The sequence below is a fragment of the Hyalella azteca genome, unplaced genomic scaffold (assembly GCF_000764305.2).
Source record: "Hyalella azteca isolate HAZT.00-mixed unplaced genomic scaffold, Hazt_2.0.2 contig13234, whole genome shotgun sequence".
NCBI lineage: Eukaryota > Metazoa > Arthropoda > Malacostraca > Amphipoda > Hyalellidae > Hyalella > Hyalella azteca.
Window position 1 is genome coordinate 34,512 of NW_025943163.1, and position 22,503 is coordinate 57,014.

General features: G+C 38.5%; 1 protein-coding gene and 1 pseudogene across 1 annotated transcript; one reads left to right on the forward strand and one right to left on the reverse strand.

Moving 5' to 3' along the window:
• The first annotated feature begins 5,460 nt into the window (after nt 1-5,460).
• LOC108682135 lies at nt 5,461-13,622 on the forward strand. The gene is made up of 5 exons (XM_018171251.2): nt 5,461-6,262; nt 10,666-10,802; nt 11,015-11,079; nt 11,536-11,764; nt 13,475-13,622. Exons 1-5 carry the CDS (start codon nt 6,107-6,109, stop codon nt 13,620-13,622), a joined length of 735 nt encoding a protein of 244 aa, XP_018026740.2. The 5' UTR covers nt 5,461-6,106.
• A 649-nt stretch (nt 13,623-14,271) lies between these two features.
• Nucleotides 14,272-21,710, reverse strand: LOC125178845 (annotated as a pseudogene).
• Nucleotides 21,711-22,503: the final 793 nt, after the last annotated feature.

The window sequence follows — 22,503 nt, forward strand, 5'->3', positions numbered from 1 at the left end:
CAGCGTGAAATTGTAATGCATGTGTTGGCAGTAAGGATGAGTACGATTAATGAACACAAGATATCATAAAATTGATCATAACAAAAAATTGTACTTGCCACTGGGTTAAAAAACTAGGTAGCTAAGTAAGTAATTGAGACTTCCGACAAATAAGTGGGTGGATAAATAAGTAATTTAATTAAACAACCATTGGCCATACCACACAAGACGGTGACTAGCAAAAAGATGGCATGCGGTTGCCGAACGAAAAAAGTGAACGAATCAGAATTGACTTGTGACGAATGTGGAGAGTTGAAGCTGCTGCAACGGTAACATTGCATGCAATTTGAGAACATTTTTATCGGGGACAACCAGTTTCTTAAAATATAACTAAAATATATTACACTTATTAGAATCAATAGTAAAACTTTATTCATAATTGAATGCTTCATGTGAAGACCGCTGCTCCTATACAGCGTAGAACATCCCATGATTTGGACGCTCATCTTGAGACAGAACGAAAGTAATTTAGGGGAGCAAGCTGTGGTAAAGGAAATGCAGAAACAGGTCACTGATAAGAGAATTAGTAGCAGGACGTTGATTATTCGCAAGGGAATTTACCACCCGGAATTGTGGGAAACGCAAAAAGAAGAAGTCTGTTGGAAATTGGAATCATCATGTTCATCTTAGGATTTTTTTCATCGCGCACTGGTGTTACTATAAAACTTTTATATTATTGCTAACACAAGTCGCTAGTTCGCAACGGCGCAACAGATAATAGCTCAATCGTCTAGTTCTTAACGAGTAAAATTTGCATACAAAATACGGACTAGATCTTGAAGAGCATAGTTACAAGTACAATAAAAAAAGTGAAACCTTTTTAAAGTTTTGTCACAAGTCGACATTTCTACTGCAATAAATAATGGCACTGCAAACGATCCCGTGCCGGTTACCGCCCTTCTGAAATGAACAATAACAAACTCGACATCACTTACACTGATCTCTGTTTGCTCTGCAGGGCTTATGCCTGCACCCGCTTCCTCGCCTTTGTCAATGTTATGCCCTTTCTAAGCCGTGCACTAACAGCGAACACTACAATCCGCGGCTTTGGTTCTTTAAGATAAAGATCAGCCTAAAAGTGTGATGAGGTTAATGGTTGTAAGCGGACTAAACGAGCAACGTTCAAGGGCTTTCGAAGCCGAAGGATGGGGCGTTTAATGGCGGAGAGCGGCTTTAGGATGAGACGCTGTTAAGGACTATGAGCGACTCAAAGGCGCTAAGCTGCCCTAATTAAGGTGCAAGTCCCGGACAAGGCTTCACGTACAAAGTCAAAGAATTATCATCAATTATTCTAAGTAGTTGTTCAACTTTCAAACCAAACCATTTTCAGTTCTATACTGACATGCACAGACTACCACTGCGAAATGAACGTGGGACTTTCTCAATTTTTGATCTTCCAGCCACCGCAACACAAATAATCGTATCTCAGCAAAGTCGATTAAAAAATATCGACCCCTCATAAATAAGATATAAGTCTGAAATTTGGAATGCTATCCTTGCTAATTATTTTTAATACGTAGACATAAAGATAAATTATGTAAACTTTTTATTTCAACTGTTATCAGGGAGGATGAAATCTTACACCCCGATATTCGTAAACCGCTGCCTGCGTGTTGACCGCTTTTTTCTGCTCCTTTTTTGTCCGCAGTATAACTTTTCTCATCCTACATTGTTAAAAGCATCTTCATTTGTGTACAAATTGCTCACTATCATGCAACACGTACAGAAAAACATTCGCCCGTCAACTATTAGTATTTTAATCCATAACTCAACTTACAGCTTACTTTTTCACGAAGTTTAACCTCTCCAACCAGACAAAGCATAGTAAGCGTCAAGGCGACTTAAAACCTATATTAGAAATACACGTATAACTAACTTGCAACAAACAATGTATTGCACCACGATCTGGTAAATTATTAAAATTAACACAAAGTTAGGTACAAGCGATCCGCTACACTAATACGAGAGCAATACAGAGAGTAGAATAAATTTTACAATGAAAAATGCAAAAAGGCAGAAAATAAAATCTATCGAATATAATTGAAATATTAAATTTAAACGCTATTTCGTCATGAAAATTAGTAAGGTTATTCTCATTTGGTGGTTCGCTCGGTTTCACATCAAACGCTTGCCCCTCAATTTGTCGCCAGTTTAAATAAAGAGTTTAAAAGCACAAGTTTAAATCCGAAATACTGAGACATTTCCTGAAACATATTTCAAATGTTCGTCAATATACCCCAGCAAATTATTCATAATGCTAATCAATATACAACAGCAACATTTTCACGAGGATCGTCAATGTACCTTGCTTAACTAACTTTCTGTATAAGTAATTCTCCTTATTCCAATTCTGAAGCCATTACTCCCGTAAGTTACCTCGAAGAAACCCAAGAAGAAGCGAATCCATGGAAGGTAAGCGGCCATTCGTAATTGTATTCATTTATTACACGATCTTTATGCCAATTTTTTTATCCCATCATTGTTAAGCGTAATCCATTTCCCACATGATTTTTTTATAAGATTGATTTTACAGATGATAGAGCAGGTCTTCGAAATGTTTTCAGCGAAGATGTGGTTTCGTTATTGTTTTCGTTATTTTTAGATTCCATGTGAAACAAAAATGTAGCGCATGTTGCAATCCTTGTCATAAAATGAATCATGTGCCAAGAGACAGTTACTCCTGACAAATATCCGGGACGAATTCAGTGTCCGCAGTATCGTCAGTTTCATGATATTTGGCGGCATGACATGCGGCCTCATCCGTTGATGATATGCAATCGCTGTGCTAAAAGCTTTCGAACAAAACTTTGTGCCACAAATTACCGAACGTTAAGTTCGTCTCCGTCAAACATCATACAAACCATCATCTGTAGGTTCTGTATAGTGACAATAGTGTTGTAACAATTACCTTACATTCTTCAACTACATTCAATAATTAAACTACTTACTGAATATTTTGAGATGTAGGAATATGCAATTTATATCAAGAAGAGACGAGAGATATAGAATGATATCTTTTATGTGTTCATATGCACAGTCACCACATGCATTTCTCTGCCTAGAAATGAGCTTCGATGCCTAAGTTCTTGTCGCTAACTGCAACAACTTTTACAGCAATTGAGGCTAACAGCTGAAACTTTGGTCCGCCACAAATGGACGAGCCTTTGGTCAAGTTTTTAGCTTTAGTCAGGGGTAAAATGAATGGAACCTGAGGCAATGTGTTCGGAGGAATACATTTTCGTTCTAAGAGCAAAGTTTGCTATGATAGATGAACCAATTGCTATGCCACGTCGACACGACAGTAATACGAGCGATCGTACGCTAATATTTGCATTCTTGCGACCAATCGAAGCTGAGGACGAACGATGAAACTATAGTGGGCCAATCAGGTGGTCAGACGATACTAGCAAGGAGCGTCTAGATTGTTATATACCTCGCATGAAATAATTTATTATTTTGAATCCAAGTAATATTTAACGTTTGTACAATAAGATATCTTGTACCTTGAAAGCTCTTTTATTCTATCATTATTTATAAACAAATTACTACTTTATATTTCAATAAATCTATTATCATTTGGCATATTAATAAAACTGGGATTGTTTAATTACGTATGATATAGTTGGTACGTTTTCAGATTTAGATTCCACCCTCGAATTGATATGCATCTATTCAAAAATATTAATAAGAATTTATGTAGGAAGACAAGTTTTTCATCTAAGAGGTTATATTACCAATCTGTGTTTTCAATCGACGATTAACCAATAAATCAGATTATGAGACGGGTGCCGACGCTTCCAATATAGAAGCCCAAAGCCACATATAGATGGGAAGATTTTGCTTGAAAATTATAAGTTTTCTAGAACAGTCTGCTGAAAATAATTAAATGGTTCGTTATCTATTTATTAGAACATACATCATTGCTATTATCTAACGTAGTGAACTTATATTTCAGAACATTTTTCGCGATGTTCTTTTTGATATTGTTATATAATGTTGTTCTAATTCAATCAAATACTCCTTTATTAAAACAAATAGATTGTAGTAAAGGGTGTAAGTAATTCTTATTTATTACTTTGCATACATACAATGTATAGCGATAACGTGTCTAAATATAAATATATGCTATAGTTTTTTACATCGTTTTCACAAAATAAATATTAATCTTTCCAAAGTTGCTGAGTTTTCTTCACTTTTAAGTGCGCACTGAAAAGACAGAACTCTAAGCCGCGTCTACAAGAACCAGCCTTGAAATAAAAGGCCAAGAATTTAATTAGCACGTGGAGGAACCGCGCACACAACCAATCGTAGAAGCGCATGGAGGGCGTTGTCACCAACCATCCGCTGTTTGTTTATGGTTGCCATCGTGATCTATTGGTGCACCGCAATGGTTCTCAGGCCACGTACCGCGCATTTGCCGCGGGGCGTTCAGCAGAAACGGTGACGTTACCGGGCACCTCTGAGTTAAAATGATTGTACTGATTGTACACAAGTACATGATTGGTACTTGTGTACAATCAATCGGTACAATCAGTACTGCTTGTACACAAGTACGTGATTGGTACTTGTGTACAATCAATCGGTACAATCAGTACTGATTGTACACAAGTACGTGATTAAATCTTGTGTACAATCAATCGGTACAATCAGTACTGATTGTACACAAGTACGTGATTGGTAACCGGCAACGCAGGTTACCAATCACGCGTGTTTTAAATACCGCATTTAGTTCCCACGATATTCTGGTAAAACTTGCTTTGTTTACGTGCCACACTCGTTACTCTAACAGGCCGAGCTTTCTTTACTGAACAATGTTAACTTGTTACGATTTCCCGTTACTCTGGTATTATCTGCAGCTGTAACCAGTCTGGTTAACCTGCTACTGGTCAAACAAAACATTCCGAGCACAAAATTCTAAGGATGTCAATAAGGGTTAATTTTGCGTGAATTTAATTTTTTTTAGTATTGAAAACAACTATATATTCAAAGTTAATCCAGTTAAAAACACGTCGCTTGAAATAAATTATGAAATTTAATGATTGAATTCATCATTCACGCACATGTTTATTTCATCGCCTTTCATTTAGAATAATGTTTATTCCTACCATTGTATGCTAATGATAACAACTATTTGATGCGCGTATGTTGGTTTGATACCCAGCACCGCAAACATCACCAAATCTTTATATTTTAATACCTTCACCTCCACTGAAAAATATTGACGTCATTTGTTGGTCGTGCGTCACAATTGTATCTTTGATACCGTGCATGAATCTGGTGGCATCATTCATGAAAACTTCCATTTAATGAATGAATTAAATGGAAGTTTCATGAATTTAGTTACACGAATTTCCATGAATTTAGTTTCAAAAATATCATGGCAGTAGAAATACGATAGTTTTTCGCCAGGCGAAGATCAAATCGGACGTCGCTAAGTTGTCGAGTGAATGAGATTGGAAGTATTTAGGATTTTCTCGAACGCGAATCCACAGTAAATATTGTACATGTACAATAATATCACTAGGTCTGAAACTTGAGTAAGCGCACGCACATTAAATTTAAATGTGATAATTGGTTTTAAACAGAAAAATTAATAATTACAATCAATTGCTCAGAGAGACAAGCCGTAAAAAATTTCCAAATAACTCCGGTTTAACTTGCTCGTCTGGGCGTGCTTCAACTCAGCCTTCTAACAAGAGTTTTTTTTTGTGCTGGCAAAATGTTTCACCAGAACTGAGAATAATCGTGTACTGGAAAGTTGAGAGGCTGCCTATGTAGTTACTTTTAGCCATTGTATATAAAAACATCGCGATATCGTCAGTTCGTAACAAGGGAACGATCATGACTATTAACTTTCTCAGAAAAATTTATTGCCATGTCCAATACGTTCGAATCAGATTGCATGCTTCATGAAATATATTGTTTTTCATCTTATGGATTTAGATTTAAGGCTAAAAAATGAATCGAGTTTCTTTTAGAGGGCTCGCGAAATTGATTAGGTTATGCAAATTAACGTTGAAGTTTGGCGAAGAATTGTTTTTTTTAGAATCCCAGTTTTCGCATCAAGATGACGGCAGTGGCTAGCGTCATGTTCACTCTGGTGAGCGGCGAGTTTCTTTCTCTGTGGACCCTGTCGGACTACGAGGCAGACACCGCCATGATCTGCGCCAGACAGTGCGCCGCTAGCGACGTCTGTGGGGGCTTCGTGTGGGACGATAGGGTGGTGAGTATTGGGGTGAGTGTTGGGGTGAGTGTTGGGGTGAGTGTTGGGGTGAGTGTTGGGGTGAGTGTTGGGGTGAGTGCGGTGAGTATGTTGAGTGAGTTTAGTATTGGGGTGAATGTATATAGTAAGTGTTGGGGTGAGTGTGGTGAGTGTTAGGGTGAATGTGGGTGATGAGTTTAATGAGAGTGGTGAGTGTTGGTAATAAGTGATGGAATGAGGGTGTTGAGTCTGGGTGACGAGTGTGTTGAGTCTGGGTGATGAGTGTGATGAGTCTGGGTGATGAGTATGATGAGTCTGGGTGATGAGTGTGCTGAGTATGGTGAGTGTGTGTGATGAGGGTCCAGTAAAACTGAAAGGTTTACACCACAGTAGAGGTGAGACGCTCAATGTGATGTGGTCGACTTCAGCGATCATTTGTCAGACGCTCGGCCGTGGTTTGAGATACGATATCTATGCATAATTTTGATGACCAAAATTCAACTGAAACTCCATTGAAATGGCGAATTAAGATTTGTGCAAGATTATTCGTGTTAGATAAACTTTAGATTTACTTGTTTAAGTTAAGCTTTTAATCGCACTTAAGTAGGATAGGATTGTAGACCACCCTCCATAGCCAGGTAAACGCATATTTTCGCTCTTCGCTCTTAGCATTTAATACTTTATGCAGCAGCTCGATCTTCATTATTCATGACATTCTTCTACGACGTGAATGCATCTATTTCGTTACCAAATGTTTCAGAAAAATGCTTGCGATTCATTTAGTGACAGATTAAATTATGGATGAGGGAAATGATATTTTTATTGCATTAAGGCATTATTTAAGGCATTAAGGCATTATTATTAAGGCATTATTATTAATGCCTTTTATTAAGGCATTAAGGCATTATTAATTTTTATTGCATTATTGCATTTTTTTATTGCATTAATGATATTGCATTAAGGGGACCGTTTCGGGCAAAAAAACTTTTTATTTACGGATGGATCATTTTGAAACTTGGTACACATATGTAAAACAGAAATCGATGACTTTTTTGTTTGTGTAATTTTTTTCGGAAAAATGAAAGAAAACGTGAAATTGATAGAAAACGTCGGAAAAGGGGGACTGTAGAAATCTATCTCCTTATTCATTAAACATGCTACGACATCGAGATACATATCATTCGATTCGAAAGGACCATATCTGAAATCCATCCGATCCTTTTTCCATCCCAAAATTTCCAATTTTCCCTGCCCGCGACCCCCTTTTCCAATATATAATTCAAACTATAACGAAATAAAAAAATGATTGGATGGTTTCTAAAGAATTTTTCTCTACAAATCGAATGGTATATCTCTTTTTGCTGTAGCTTGAAAATCATTGGACATAGATTTTCAGGATAGCGCATTCTGGAAATTTTAATTGTTCAGGTGAGCCAAATAAGTAAAATTTATTTTAAAAAGGAGGTTATTGCAAATAATTGTTTGATATTGTAGCCCAAGCTCTCCCATTGCCAATTTGTTGCACATAGGGTGCCAGCACGCGTCTTTAGACTTAGGGCAACATGGGGCAGCGCGTTGTCACCAACGGGTGACAACGCGCTTTTTTTTACGGGTGACAACGGGTGACAACCCTTTTTTAAATAAATTTATGATTAAGTTTTAATTGATACGAGGTGCTTCTTTGTTTTGTTTAAAGGTACAACTAATGAGGAATGTATGATCTGAGTTAGACGCCTATAGAGTTATTCAATTTTTAATGAAACACTATTTTGTAAAAAGTGTCAAAATGGGCCCATTGCGCGCCGCCCCCCACCCCTGGGGCAATGGGCCCATGGGCTTGGGGCAAGGCGCCCACCCTTGGTCTCTTTACCACAATTGCATGTTTTTTGTTTAAATATGATAAAACAACACTTTACAGTTAAAAATAAGAAAAATGTAATAAAAAATATGACATTCATTCATTTATTAACAACTCAAAAAAATCATATCCTTAACTTGAAAAAAATATACTCTTGGTTAAAAAAATCTATCACTGACGTGAAGAAAAATATTTCATTGACACAAAAATATATATCCTTGACATGAAAAATATATTCTTGCGATAAAAAATTCGTCCTTGACATGAAAAAATGTATCCTTGATTAGAAAAAATATATTTAGTTGATCAGAAAAAAACTTCATTCCAGTTTCGTCCATAATCCAGATATTATGCGCATAGAATTCGTACCTAATCGTGATTTAAGCCAGCACCATAAAAACTCATCAACTTTTGGCTCATTGGTGTTGACTGAAGTCAACTTTTGGCAAGGCAAGAGTCAATAACTCGATAAGGGGTCATACATACGCATAATTAGAAACTAAACCTGCTGCCTTGAGGCAGCAAATCAAAAAATCATGCAATATGAAGTGTAATTTGTAATTCAAAAAGCTAGATCTCAAAATTATCCCTATAAATATTACTTTCAAAATATAATTCACAGTAATTTCAAAAGCTTCATCTACAGTAATCGAAAAAAATTTTATTTAGCCGCAAAAAATTTATATCTGGGTTAAAACAGTTATTCACAAATAACTTAATAACGCAAACACTTAGCAAAACGTAAATCCGTACACTTCATCCCAGTGAAACTGTCGGCCGGCTGTAGAGAACACGGACCAATATCTGCCATACCTAGCGAGAAACCCGCTATGGGCCCATGACCCGCATTGGGCTCGCTGCCCCATGTTACCCTATTCTTGTCCAGTTTAAAGTGAGTAATAAGCTATATATGTGACTTTTGTGATATTGATATATATAAAAATATTTATTTTATACGTGTATAAGTTCATAACAGCATTACGCAAAAATTATTGCATGTATGTACATCCATGGTAGTAGCAATGGTGAACACGTCTTGTTTGTAGCTTTCAAACGAGTGCAAACACTTTGCAATTAACGGGAGTAATGATCTATGTATACAGATTTAATTTAAAGTTATCCTTGTACATATTCCTAACAAATGTTCATTGGATATATTTTTTAAATTGCTTTAAGCAAAAATTAGAGCACGCACAGACATGCGGTTTACTGCGCCAGACACGCCTTTTCAGCAGCTACAAAATGAGCCAAAAAAACGGAGAAGCCAAAATTTTCGATTAACGAACGAAACGGTCCCTTTAAAAATACTTGAACTTTTGCATCATCGGTATTCTGTGAAGCAAGACTTACTCCTACATCATTAACACAGCTTTTACTAAAATTACAAAAGATTTTTAAAATATTTTCATGAACGTCCCACTTTGTTGTGAAGAATTTGTATGAATCAATTTCATACGCAGAAACTCTATGAACTTTCTCTGAAGGTTTCGTCTCCACGAAAACCTAAGCAGTTATTGACAATTAAATGCATTTATGAGCCCCTTGTAAGCGAGTTTCATTTATCAGCATCGTTTTATGGAATCTTTATTTTTTGTCGGTCATATAAATTCTAATACAACTCACTTGTATTCTGGCACTACCCGAGTTCCATTAATTTCTATAGGTCACGCCAGTACGTGGCGTGCAGTGATGCAATTTCGGACCCCTAAAAGTTTTGGCACTATTATTCTGATAACTTCGCAAGGCAGCGATAGTAATTAGAGGTCGTACCAGAAATTTTTTTTTTTTGCGTCTGTGATTGGTGGGTTTAGCTTGAGAAACCGTCAGTTATTGGCTGGCGGAGTTACGAACTCGTAACTATTATTGATAGTGCGGCTCTTGTTGGTCCTCGCGTGTTAACATGTACAGACAAAATTCCGACTCTGTTGTTGAGAGCTCAAGCTGGGCATTTTGGTTCTGAAAAATGTGAGTCATAACTTATGACGCATTATGCGCTTGACCTGCATGCATCAAACCGTTACTCAAATCTTTGTCCCAAGAAAAAAAAGCTTTCTTAGTTTTCCGCAAAACTATTATTTAATTGCGAAAAATGTTTCAGAAAAGATCAAAATTTACTATTTGTAACGCCAATTAAAACTTTCTTCTAATAGAGTGACTCATATCAGAGTAAAAAGCGCATTGCTAATGGCACAATCTTACTCCTCTCAGTTTGCCGATCCAATATTTCACCGGACATTCATGGCGGCTAAAAAATTATTTTTGAATGATAGAATGTAATTGAGGACATCTTAATAAATGACAGTCGTTCATAGGACATTTTCACTACGACGGACGTGTTAATGAAGAGACCTTATTTTCAAGAGAGCCATGTTCATCGAAGACATGGTTATTAACAGCATGTGTAGGAGGAAAATTTTTGTGTATAAATCTTTACAAAGAACATGTTTTATAGGAAATAGTTTTGCAGGTCATGTTTGTGGTAAAATGATTACAAGAAAAATATATCCAAGATGGAAATATTAAAAAGGTTAAGAGTTTTGAAGGACATTTTTATGTCTGCTCACAGATGCCGTGTTTCCTGGTGGTGGACGAATCCGTTGCCGGCGCCGTATTGAGTAGACCTAAGGCAGCCTACCGGCGCGCCCCCCTTAAGGATGACTTGCACATTTTCGAGTACCCCCAACTGGTGACAAGAAATGTCGGGTGAGTAACACCACCATCAGGTGAGTAACACCACCATCAGGTGAGTAACAGCTTTTATCCATTGGACCAGCCTGGCGCTTTTATCCTGTAAACATAAACTTAATAAAACTGTAGGCTTAACTAATGTCTATAAAAATATTTAATCCCGTGTACGGCACGATGCATAAAATTGTACAAAATAAAAGATATTCTTGTGTTTCATTGCATGTCAGCGGTCTGCGTCAGGCGTGTTTGGACAAGGGCATGGATCTTCCGCCGCTGCCGCGCTCCCCTCTTGGTGAGTCTGCCATTATTAAGGGGGAAATAATATAATTTCACATTACTCGCAAGAAATTCCTTCCTCACAAATTTCACACGCTGAAGTATGTTTTGAAATAACTTCAAAAATATTCCAATGTAATCGACTATGATGATCGTTAGTTCAAAAGTAACGTTTTTAGTATTCATAAGCGGATCAAACAAAGAACACTGAAACACTTAATCGAGCCCATGGTCACGTGACTAATTGTTCGGTTGTTTGAACTTAGTGGTAGTCTTTTATATTTATATAGTATACGTGCTGAAATCGTAATGGTCCCACTTAATTTCGAATACGAAGAACTACAATTTGATCGATTTAATTGAAGAATAATTGTTAAATTATCTGAAATAATTAATATACATATGATTTATTACATATGCAAATATGTAATTTACAGATATATTCTAATATTTAACCATGCATTTTAAACAGAAAAGGCGATCTTAGCCATACGAGTCAGCTTTATGGCCTTCGTGGATGTACGTCTGGCGAATGGCACCTACGTCACTTGGAGCACAGGAGTTGTCGTACCGTCAGCCGACCTCACGTGGGCACCGAACCATCCGCAATTGGATGGGCCCAACCGCGTGTACATCAAATTTGGAAGCTCTTTACTGTACGACATATCTGACACTACCACGTTTGGAAACATTGCGCTGTTGTGCGTAGCAAAAATTAATTAGCGCAGACGTCCAGGGTTCTATTTTTTTTCTGGAAAACTGCTCTTCAGCTTTCCTAGACTTATATAAGTGCTTATATTAATTATCAGTCTGCTTATATCGCACGTTCACAAGGAATTTGAAAGCAAAGAAAACACCAAGCAAATTCACTAAATCGATATTGAAAACGTTTCGGAGTTTTTTCGAACTGATGATGGAGCCGGACTCCGAAACGTTTTCAATATCGATATGGTGAATTTGCTTGGTGTTTTCTTTGTTTTCAAAATCCTTGTTTCCTAGACTTGAACTATTTCTTTCCTTGCGACTACTTTTTTAATTGCGACCGTTGCGTGTGAGTTTTTAATTTAATTTTCTTACGTACAACACTAGTCTGCAGGAAAAGTAAAAGATGTTATATGCTTCACCTTCCTAATGAAATTGACACATGAAGTCTCACAATACATCTGTAATAAATTTGCTCATCTCACATTCCTTTCATTACCAAAGCAAAATTTATCGTTTTTCTAAAATACCTGAGCGTCAGAAATGCGGCTAGACCTTGATGGAGCTGATCGCTGAATGAACTTACTCATACTTGTACTGCTCATTTGAAATTTGAACGAGTCTAAGGGCTTATTGCGACTTCGAAGGTAAACATTTTTTAACACGTTCAACTAAATGATTTTAGTGAGTTTTAAATATCACAACGGTGAGCTTGTCAATCAAGCAAAGTTAGGATGAGGATCTAAACGGCATTCTTCTAACAATGCAATTTTCTCACAAAAAGAACCGTTTTCAAAAGACAAAGACGTGAGTCAAACTATGAAAGCGTAGATATTGGGTGCCGAAACTCGTCAGGACTATAAATTCCATCTTCCATGTCACGCACTAGCGTCCCCCGAAGAAATTTCTAACAATTTTTAGCTTTGATTATACTACATTATATTAATTGCGTAAATTGTTGGCCTTTATTTTATCAACATTTGAATGGAATTATGTCTGTTTAGGCATTAAAAGTGGAAACAACTTAACGTTTTACCAACAACAAAAGTTGGTTACATACCACCCACAAACAAGTTCAACAAGGTTTACATACCTAGGTAACAAGGTTTACATACCATAAGGTTTACAAGTTCAATGGGCGTTCGTGGTATAATAAAACCAATACCGGCACAGAATGCCATTTATTATATTTTTATGCAACTCGTACGCCTGACGACGGTAGCTCACAGGCTGACCATTAGAGAGGAATTGTAATGCATGTGTTGGCAGTAAGGATGAGTACAATGAATGAACACAAGATATCATACAATTGATCATAACAAAAAATTGTACTTGCTACTGGCAAAAAACTAGGTAGCTAAGTAAGTAATTGAGACTTCCGACAAATAACTGGGTAGATAAGTGAGTAATTGAGACTTCCGACAAATAACTGGGTAGATAAGTGAGTAATTGAAATAACCTTTGGCCATACCACATAAGACGGTGACTAGCAAAAAGATTGCATGCGGTTTCCGAACGAAAAAAGAGAACGAATCAGAATTGACTTGAGACGAATGTGGAGAGTTGAAGCTGCTGCAACGGTAACATTGCATGTAATTTGAGAACATTTTTATCGGGAACAATCAGTTTCTTAAAATATAACTAAAATATATTACACTTATTAGTACCAATAGCAAAAATTTATTCATAATTGAATGCTTCATGTGAAGACCGCTGCTCCTACACAGCGTAGAACATCCCATGATTTGGACGCTCATCTTGAGACAGAACGAAAGTAATTTAAGGAAGCAAGTTGTGGTGAAGGAAATGCAGAAACAGGTCGCTGATAAGAGAAGAGAATTAGCAGCAGGACGTTGATGATTCCGATAAGAGAATTAGCAGCAGGACGTATATTATTCGCAGGGAAATTTTCCACCCGGAATTGAGGGAAACGCAAAAAGAAGAAGTCTGTTGGAACTTGGAATCATCAAGTTCATCTTAGGATTTTTTTCATCGCGCACTGGTGTTACTATAAAACTTTTATATCATTGTTGAAACAAGTCGCTAGTTCGCAACGAGCGCAACAGATTATAGCTCAATCGTCTAGCGTAAAATTTGCATTCAAAATACGGACTAGATCTTGAAAAGCATAGTTACAAGTAGAATAAGAAAGTGAAACCATATTGAAGTCTTGTCACAAGTCGACATTTCTACTGCAATAAATAAAGGCATGAACTATAACAAACTCCGCCCTTCTGACATTAACTATAACAAACTCGTCACTTAGGGTACGCACACAGTGAAAGCAGGTTGCCAGCGTGCTGGTTACCTGCTCAGGCTGGCGCCTGAAACCATAGAATACATAAGCCTATTCGTACAGGTTTTCACTGTGAACACTTACATTATTATCCTATGTTCATTCTTGTGGCAGGTTGGAGCAGGTTGCCCGCGCGGGCAAACCTGCTTTCACTGTGTGCGTACCCTTACACTGATCTCTCGTTCGCTCTGCAAAGCTTATTCCTGCACCTTATTCCACGCCTTTGTCAACGTTATGCCCTTCTAAGCCGTGCACCAACAGCGACCCCCCAATCCGTGACTGGCTTTGGTTCTTAAAGGTGGTGATCCGCCTAAAAGTGTTAAGCGGTTAGTCATGGTGAGCGGACTAAAGATGAAAGGTTTAAGGGCGGAGAGCGACTTAAGAATGAGACGCTGTTAAGGACAGTGAGCGGCCTAAAGGCGCTAAACTGCCCTAAAGGTGCAAGTCCCAGACAAGGCTTTACGTACAACGTCAAAGAATTATCTTCAATTCTAAGTAGTTGTTCAACTATCACACCAAGCCATTTTCAGTTCTATACTGACAGGCACAGAATACAACTGTGAACCATTGGGAAATGAACGCGGGACTTTCATCTTTGATCTAGCAAGATTTTGAACGCGGGAATTTTTTATCATTCCAGCCACCGTCACACAAATATCTTATCAAAGTCGAATTTCGCGTTACGCCTTTCCGTGCAGGGATCGCGTCCTGTTTCTAAATTATCTCTTTCTGTGACACCTCTATGGAAAACTTCAATAAGCCGTTGATGAATGAGAGGCCAGTCTGACAATCGCCCTTCGCAGCCTTGAAGAACCCAGTCAAAAATGTACTGAAAAATTGTGGGGTAAGTTCGAGGTCTCTGGCAGATATACGTCCAGCCACATTAGATTTTCTTGTAGCGACAACAATGTTTCTTTTCTGGAACGTTATGGTTGCTTTAACTTTTCAGCTGATGAGTTCTAGCCTTAAAAAATGGTCTATGATTGGCCTGCATTTGAAAGATATTTTTTCAGTTATGAAAAAAGTTTAGTTTAGTTTAGTTTCAGTTATGTTGCCAAGTCTTTTTATGAATACTTTAATACAAAATTTATTGTCATATATAAGTTTGAGGATAGAACTAATAAAGATTTTTTTATCTTCTGGGCACAAGGGGAACTCTGGAGCGATGAACCTGGCGCTTTCTTTAGTCAACGAATCGTTGTTATTCAAAATTTCGACCGTAAATAGGATGACGTTTTTCATTTGTTCACTCTCTACATCTAACGACGACAAGCAATTAGCAAAAGTTCCATCTTCTTCGAATTCTTTGACGATGTAGAGAGCCGCCATCATTTCCTGTTGCGTGGTGTGGATGAAGGACCAAATCTTCTCGCAGCTAGAAAGGGTGATGCTTGTGTCGCACTGCAGGATGGAGGACATAGCGTCTTCGACCTTAAAATTATCTAAGATTTCATCAAACTCGGTTTTAAGAAATTCTATGTGCCGTTCCTTCAAGAAGAGTCGTCTCTTTGCAATGCCTTTGAGAGCAATCTTCCCCAAACAGTGGAAAAAATTATCAATGACATTCGTTGTGACGTTAGGATTATCAGCAAGTCTCCTAGACAATCGACGCTTCATCATCTTGATAATCTCGACGTGGATTTGGCACTCCGAAGATAACTCGTCAATCTTGGAGCTATCGTCGATCCAAAGCATAATGAGTAGAGCCAGAGTCAGCGGCAGGCTGATGATGGATTGTAGCTTTTTCTTCCGTTGCTTAATGAATTTGAGGAAGTTTTCTGTTTCGGATGCCTTTCCTAGTACAGAAAATAGATTAAGAGAAAAAGCCTTGATGCAACGCCAGTCAAATCTATTTATTTCCAATTGTAGCATTGGACTGTCATGCCCCCCAATGCTGGCTGACAGTTCTGAATAGATGTGAGGTCTTGACGTGATGATTTTCTTGGAAGATTCAAATTTGAGGTGAATTTCCTTAATGAGATTCCGTGCCGCTTCATCTGCTTCATCGTAACCATCGAACACGAACAAGGGATTCGCTTTCCGGCAAATCCCAATGACTTCGCCTTTAGGTACCTCGGCGAATGAATTTGGAAGCAGTTGTTCTTTGATATAAGCAGCGAAGCCATCCGAACAAACATATGTTGGAAAACCACGTAATGGGAGATATAACGCGCATTCTGCTGTATCTCTCCTTCAGCTCTTCAATGCTGTCCGCCAGGATACCTTCTTGGATGTATTCTTTGGATTCTCTAATCTGATCATAACATCCAGTAATTTCAGACTGCGGTATAGGGGAATCGCGGATGTGTTTCAACTTATTTAGGATCTCTTTCTTGAGACCAACATCAAGTGATGCCTGGTCACAGACTTTGGCTGAAAGTTGGCGAATGTTCGTCATAATTAGGTCCAGTTCAATATCTGACAATCGCACTACTTCATGGCAGAAGAAGTTGCGCTTTTCTTTCAGGAGATACAAACTATTTTGAATAGAGCCTGGGGGTTTGTCCTTATAGTTGGTGTCCGAACCCAAGCTTTTGCATGTCTGAAGGAGCTTGTACAGCAACGTGATGTCACAATCTTGCAGAGTGTCGCGCTGTATCGCGTATCTTTCTTTTTCAGTGAGTTTCACTTTGCACTTTCCAGAACCAAAATCCTTGATATTTTTTGATCCATGATTGCGATATTTTTCGAAAACAGCTGCGAATAGCTTGGCCACAGGACCGGTAGCTCGCACCGTCATGAACAACTTCAACGCGTTGATGTCATCGTTTGTGATGCATGACGCACCTGCTGCTGCATTGCCTCGGTTAGAGAGAGAACCGATTACCAGTAATAAAATTTGATATAGCCAGGCAAACAATTTTGTCCCGAATAGCCATATGGCTCTTGTGGACAAATAAGCACACATTCTTCTCGTTGTATCAAGGAAATTTTTCACTATTTCTTTACAGAAGCTAACATCAAATAACCGTTATGGTCACAATATGAATGACTATCACAAATTCGTAGTCGACAATCGCGAGACTATCTTCAATGCAGATTTGACTCAAGCACTCCCGGTGTCAGTTCAGTTCCTCACGTACGGCACAGACGGACAGCGTGACGATGGCAGAGCCCCTGCAGATTAGAGGAAATTAATTGAGACTATAGTGAAATTTGTAGCTGATGTATGCTGCATGTACTCGTATGTAATCAACGTTCAATAACAGCTACAACGTTAGCTGATTAGTGGTCAGTGGACGACTTGACTGAGATCAATCGATTCTTTTTCTTGATCATTTCATTGTTTCATCAAATATATGATATTATTATTTAGTTTATTTTCTATTAATTTTGATTATATTCATAATAACAAAAGAATTGCAAATGATCAATTAACGCCATCTATTGCTCAGCTTCTAATTTGTTTAAATTGCATTGAAACTTTAAACAGCACGATGTATATACTGGTAGGTGAGGCCAGTTGGACTCTTGCATCTCAGAATTTTTCAAAAGCCATAAACTGTTATTGATCTCATTCGCAAGTGTCACAAGATATACAATCAAATTTGAAACACTATTGTCCCATCCATTAGCAAATATATTGACAAAGTGAGCAATTACTGCTACTGATCATCCAACAGCAGCGACGTCACCATACCTTCTTCAAGGCCTGTGGGACACTGACACGTACCAGACCACTGCGCCGACTCGGCAGCGTGCAAGTTGACAGCTGTTCTATCTGCGAACAAAGCAAATTAAATTCATCACCTAGTAGTTGAAAATTATTTATAACATTCCAATAATGATTAATTCCCCAATCATCATAACCAACAAACCAAAGGAATAATCTGTTAGTTAATCAGCTATATAACAAAATTTCTGAAGCACAACTAATGATATGCTTTCACGCAACAACCTTTCCGAAGTTATTTAAGTAACGCACATTCATTAACATTATTCTTCTAGAATATAAAATCATATACAATTTTATTATGGAATTATAATAAATAACTTCCAGAATATAGCGTTTATTGACTACATGTAACAATGATACTTTTCATACCAATGATGTAACTTTCAGCGACTCCCAAAATAAAGAAATACTCCAAGTTCCTTGCCATAACAATGTCTAAACAAACTTATTCGTTGACGCCTAGAGACGATACGAAAATATTCCGTCGAGCCTTTTGAATGTTGTGCATAGTAATTTTTTCTGTTTTTATCCTTTCTAATATCTTTTTATTTTTTTGCTCACCATAAATCATTTTGGTAACGTGCCTTGAAAGTGCGGCTGAACCAGACGGAACGACAATCATTTCGTAAAAAAAATAATAATAATTAATTGGCCTCATTGCTAAATTAACTTCGCCAGTAAATCCATCTAACAAGACAGATTCACATCAGAACAAGTTGCGCAGTTATATGTGATAAATCATTTACAATACAACATTTTCATATCAGGAATACCAGCAGCTACAGTCAGGAAATTTATATCATTTCCTACTAACGGGGATATATATTCGCTCTCCTTAGTTCTTAGGAGAAAACATCGTCACACCTCCGCCACCCCAACTCATTACGCCGCCTCACACCTCCGCCACCCCAACTCATTACGCCGCTTCACACCTCCGCCACCCCAACTCATTACGCCGCCTCACACCTCCGCCACCCCAACTCATTACGCCGCCTCAACTCAAGTATGGGCAATGCTCATTGCTCAAGTTATACTCAGTATAACACAAGTATTGCCGGCGGAAGATGTACTATCATCCTTCATCATCTCGATATTCTGAATAATTACTAAATATAGTGATGGATCGTGTATGGATGAGAAAGAGGGTTGGGCAATGAAATAAATACTTAGTATTACTTATTATACCATAGGTATATTTCTTTCGAAGATATTTTTAGCACAGGCATCATCCAACGACAGTAAATGAAATAGTTACGACGCGGCGAGTAAAGGCCGATCCACACGTTCAGTTTTACAGAACGATTTCCAGGGCAAGTCTTATGAAGAAAGATTGAAGATTATGAAGTTACCCATGCAGTCACCGTTATCGTCGCCTGCGTGATGACCTCATTGAAGTATACAAGTATACTCATGGCTTATACAAGGTCCCAGAAGGATTACTAGAATTTGAAATCAAGAACCAACACCAGGGGCCACAGCTATAAACTAAAAAACTGCGGTGCAACTTATCCACGCGACAACATTTCTTCTCGCTTCGAGTCACAGACATGTGGAACAGCCTCCCTGAAGATATTGTTGACGCTCCGAGTATGAACGCGTTCAAGACAAGGCCATGCAGGAGCATATGTTTAGTCTTGAAATGCCTCGTATCCTACGGAACAACTGAAATCTAGAAGCAATTTTAAATCTACCGTCCGTTGGAAAGATTTGATCAAAAGGCCAGTCTAGTCAAGAAAAGTACAAGAATCGGCGACAGGCCTCTCCTTCAAACAATGCCGAAATTACTATACTATACTATACTATACTACCATTTGTCAGCGCAGTTCTAATCGTTGCAGATAAAACGTTGCGTGTGGACGGGAAAACTGCGCAGTTTTGAAGCCGGCGGGAAAACTACACAGTTGCAGCGAGATCTGAGCTACAGAGCATAGATTTCGATGAACTGCGCAGATAAGTCGGAACGTGTAGACCAGTGGTTCCCAAACTTTTTCAGGCTGGCGCCCTTTGGCTCCCTAGTGAATTTCTAGCGCCCCCCACAGACACAAATAAAATCATGCGCCTCTAACCATAAAATTTAGTTCGCTGCAATTTTAAGAGATAAAGGTTAAACACAAATGTGTATTTCACAAATAGGACTCCCTTTAGTGAACCAATGTGTTTTTCAGCTGTTTTAACTGTTCAAGTACTAGAAACCTAGGACGTCTCTGGCAAATTTACGGCCGGACTCGTGGCCAGTCGCACGACCAATATTCCATCTGGACCTGGAGAAGGTGACATCTCCAAGCCACCTCTCTTATATTTTGATTCCTCGCATTTCCTAAATGATCTAATATCTATTTTAACATGGCAAATGTCCAAATTTATCAAAATACTGCCTTCTTCATGGCACGTCTCGGACAAAGTTACGGCCGGACTCGCGGCCGGTCTCCCCAAATTCGGTGAGCAAGGAATATATCCCTAAGTAATGAACGTAGCTCGATAAAATTTGGTACACGTATTCATTAGGACCTATCGGTGATATTTAGCACGTAGCAATTTTTTAGATTTTGCCTTCGTTTGCGAGTTATACGGCTTTATCTAATCTAAAAAATTGTCACGAGCTAAACTTCGCCGTTGGGAGGTTAGGTTTCTATATTCAAAGTTTCGTTCAAATCTGTACAATAGTTAAGAAGAAATGTTATGCTCACTGCAAATTTCGGCATGTATTGTCATATAACTCACAAATGAAGGTGAAATTAAAAAAAATTTCAACGAGCTAAACATCACCGTTAGGTCCTAATGAATACGTGTACCAAGTTTTATCGAGCTACGTTCATTACTTTGGGAGATATTCCATACTCACTGAATTTAGACACCGGCCGCAAGTCTGGCCGTAAATTTTTCCGAGACGTCTCCATGACGAGATCGCACAAAACAGAGCAAACTACACAGATAAGTCGGGACCGTGTGGACGCTCTAAAAATTGAAACGATTTCATTCCGACTTAGAACTGCGCAGACAAATCTTTGTGTAAAACTGAGCTTGTGGACCGGCCAACTAAATTGAACGAAAGTTAATTAAGATTTGCGCTGCCACATTGAAGCAACATTGGCGTTGCTTCAATGTCAAATGAATATGTTTTCTGGAGTTGGTGGTATTTTGTAAGTCAAAACTGTATCAGACATGCATTATAGTTGAGAAATCTCACGCAACTGAAGCACCTTTGGCTGGCAACGATGGACGGCCGCTGACAGCGCGTTCTTTTATTTGTGCGCAGGGGATGGGGAACCTATCATGCATCAATTTGTGATAAACGGTCTCTTGTACTCTATCTATTATCTAAAGACATATACAACGAAGTAAAAGAGTGAAAATTCATTACTATTAACCAACAAGAGTACATACATATAGTAACTAGTAAGTCAAGCATATCGAATCATGTTAGCAAACCAGCAACAAAAACCCTTGAAGGCCTAAAATTGAAACTTCCTCTCAAACAGCGTTCCATAATAAATATTAACTCATCAGGCACACCTTCACTTATACCCTACGTATGCCTAACATACATATCACTTGGTAACTGCTGGGTCAAAACATAACCTCAACTCAACACGGCTTTAGGGGCACTGACACTGATCGACAGTGATCGTACGTAACGTTATTCGTACCAAGCGTTGAGAGTTGTGACGTGAGGCTGAGGCGTGGCGCTGGCGGTTGCGTCACTTCTCAAGAATAGAAGCGCTCTTCTTCTCTACCCTCTTTTATGTCCACTCCATATACCGATTGTTGCAAGCTCTGATCTCCATTTGCGAATTTGTTATAACATTTATGAGCGTCATTAAGCGCAAAGAAATTTAATCTTAAGTTAAAAAGCATTCATAAAATCACTGACAAGTGACAATTTGACCAATAAATAATTTAGATTCTGCAATACAAAAACAAAGCACAAACTTTGGCGACACAACTGCCACCACACGAGACACGCCTTACAGCGCCATGAATGCAAGCTAATTCTTTTAACATAAATAACACAGTTCCATTAAATTATTGGGCACATTTAACGCAATACTTGGCAAAAAATCTTTAACTCTACCCCTACAGAGCACATCAGATAAGACGATAAGACGCACATCTTTTTACAGCTAACTCAACTGTAAACAGTAAACTTTGTAAAGTATTCGTATCTAAAATATTGACGTGCAACATAGAGATCAAATATTCTTAGGACAAAATTTCAACTAAAGCTTACATTTATCACTTCCCTGATCGCAATTCTACGGCATAACTCATGAATAGAAATTTTTCATTAACCCTTCAAATAGACTAAACCTGACCGTACTGACTCACTGGGCTGACTGACGCGCGGAGGCGGCGGAGCCGCCGCCGCCCGGCGGCAACCGCACAGCGTACACCCACCACCGTACGTTCGTTGCGATCACTGGTCAGGGAACGTTTGGCGGCTATGTATGGTTTTTGTGATACGAAAGTGAACTTACTTGGTTACTTGATTAAGATACGGCGCAGCACCGAATAAAGTGAACTGACTGCTAGTAGATGACCGCCACCGAACGTTCGTTGTGGTCACTGGTCAGGGAACGTTTGGCGGCTATGTACAGAGCTGGGCAGCGCTACTTGGAAATGTAGCGGCGCTACCGCTACCGCTACATGCTCTAAATGTAGCGGGCGCTACCGCTACAGTAAAATGTAGCGCGCTACATTAGCCGCTACAATGGCCAAAATTATTTGAAATCTCTAAATATTTGTGTATAAGAGACAGTGCATAAACT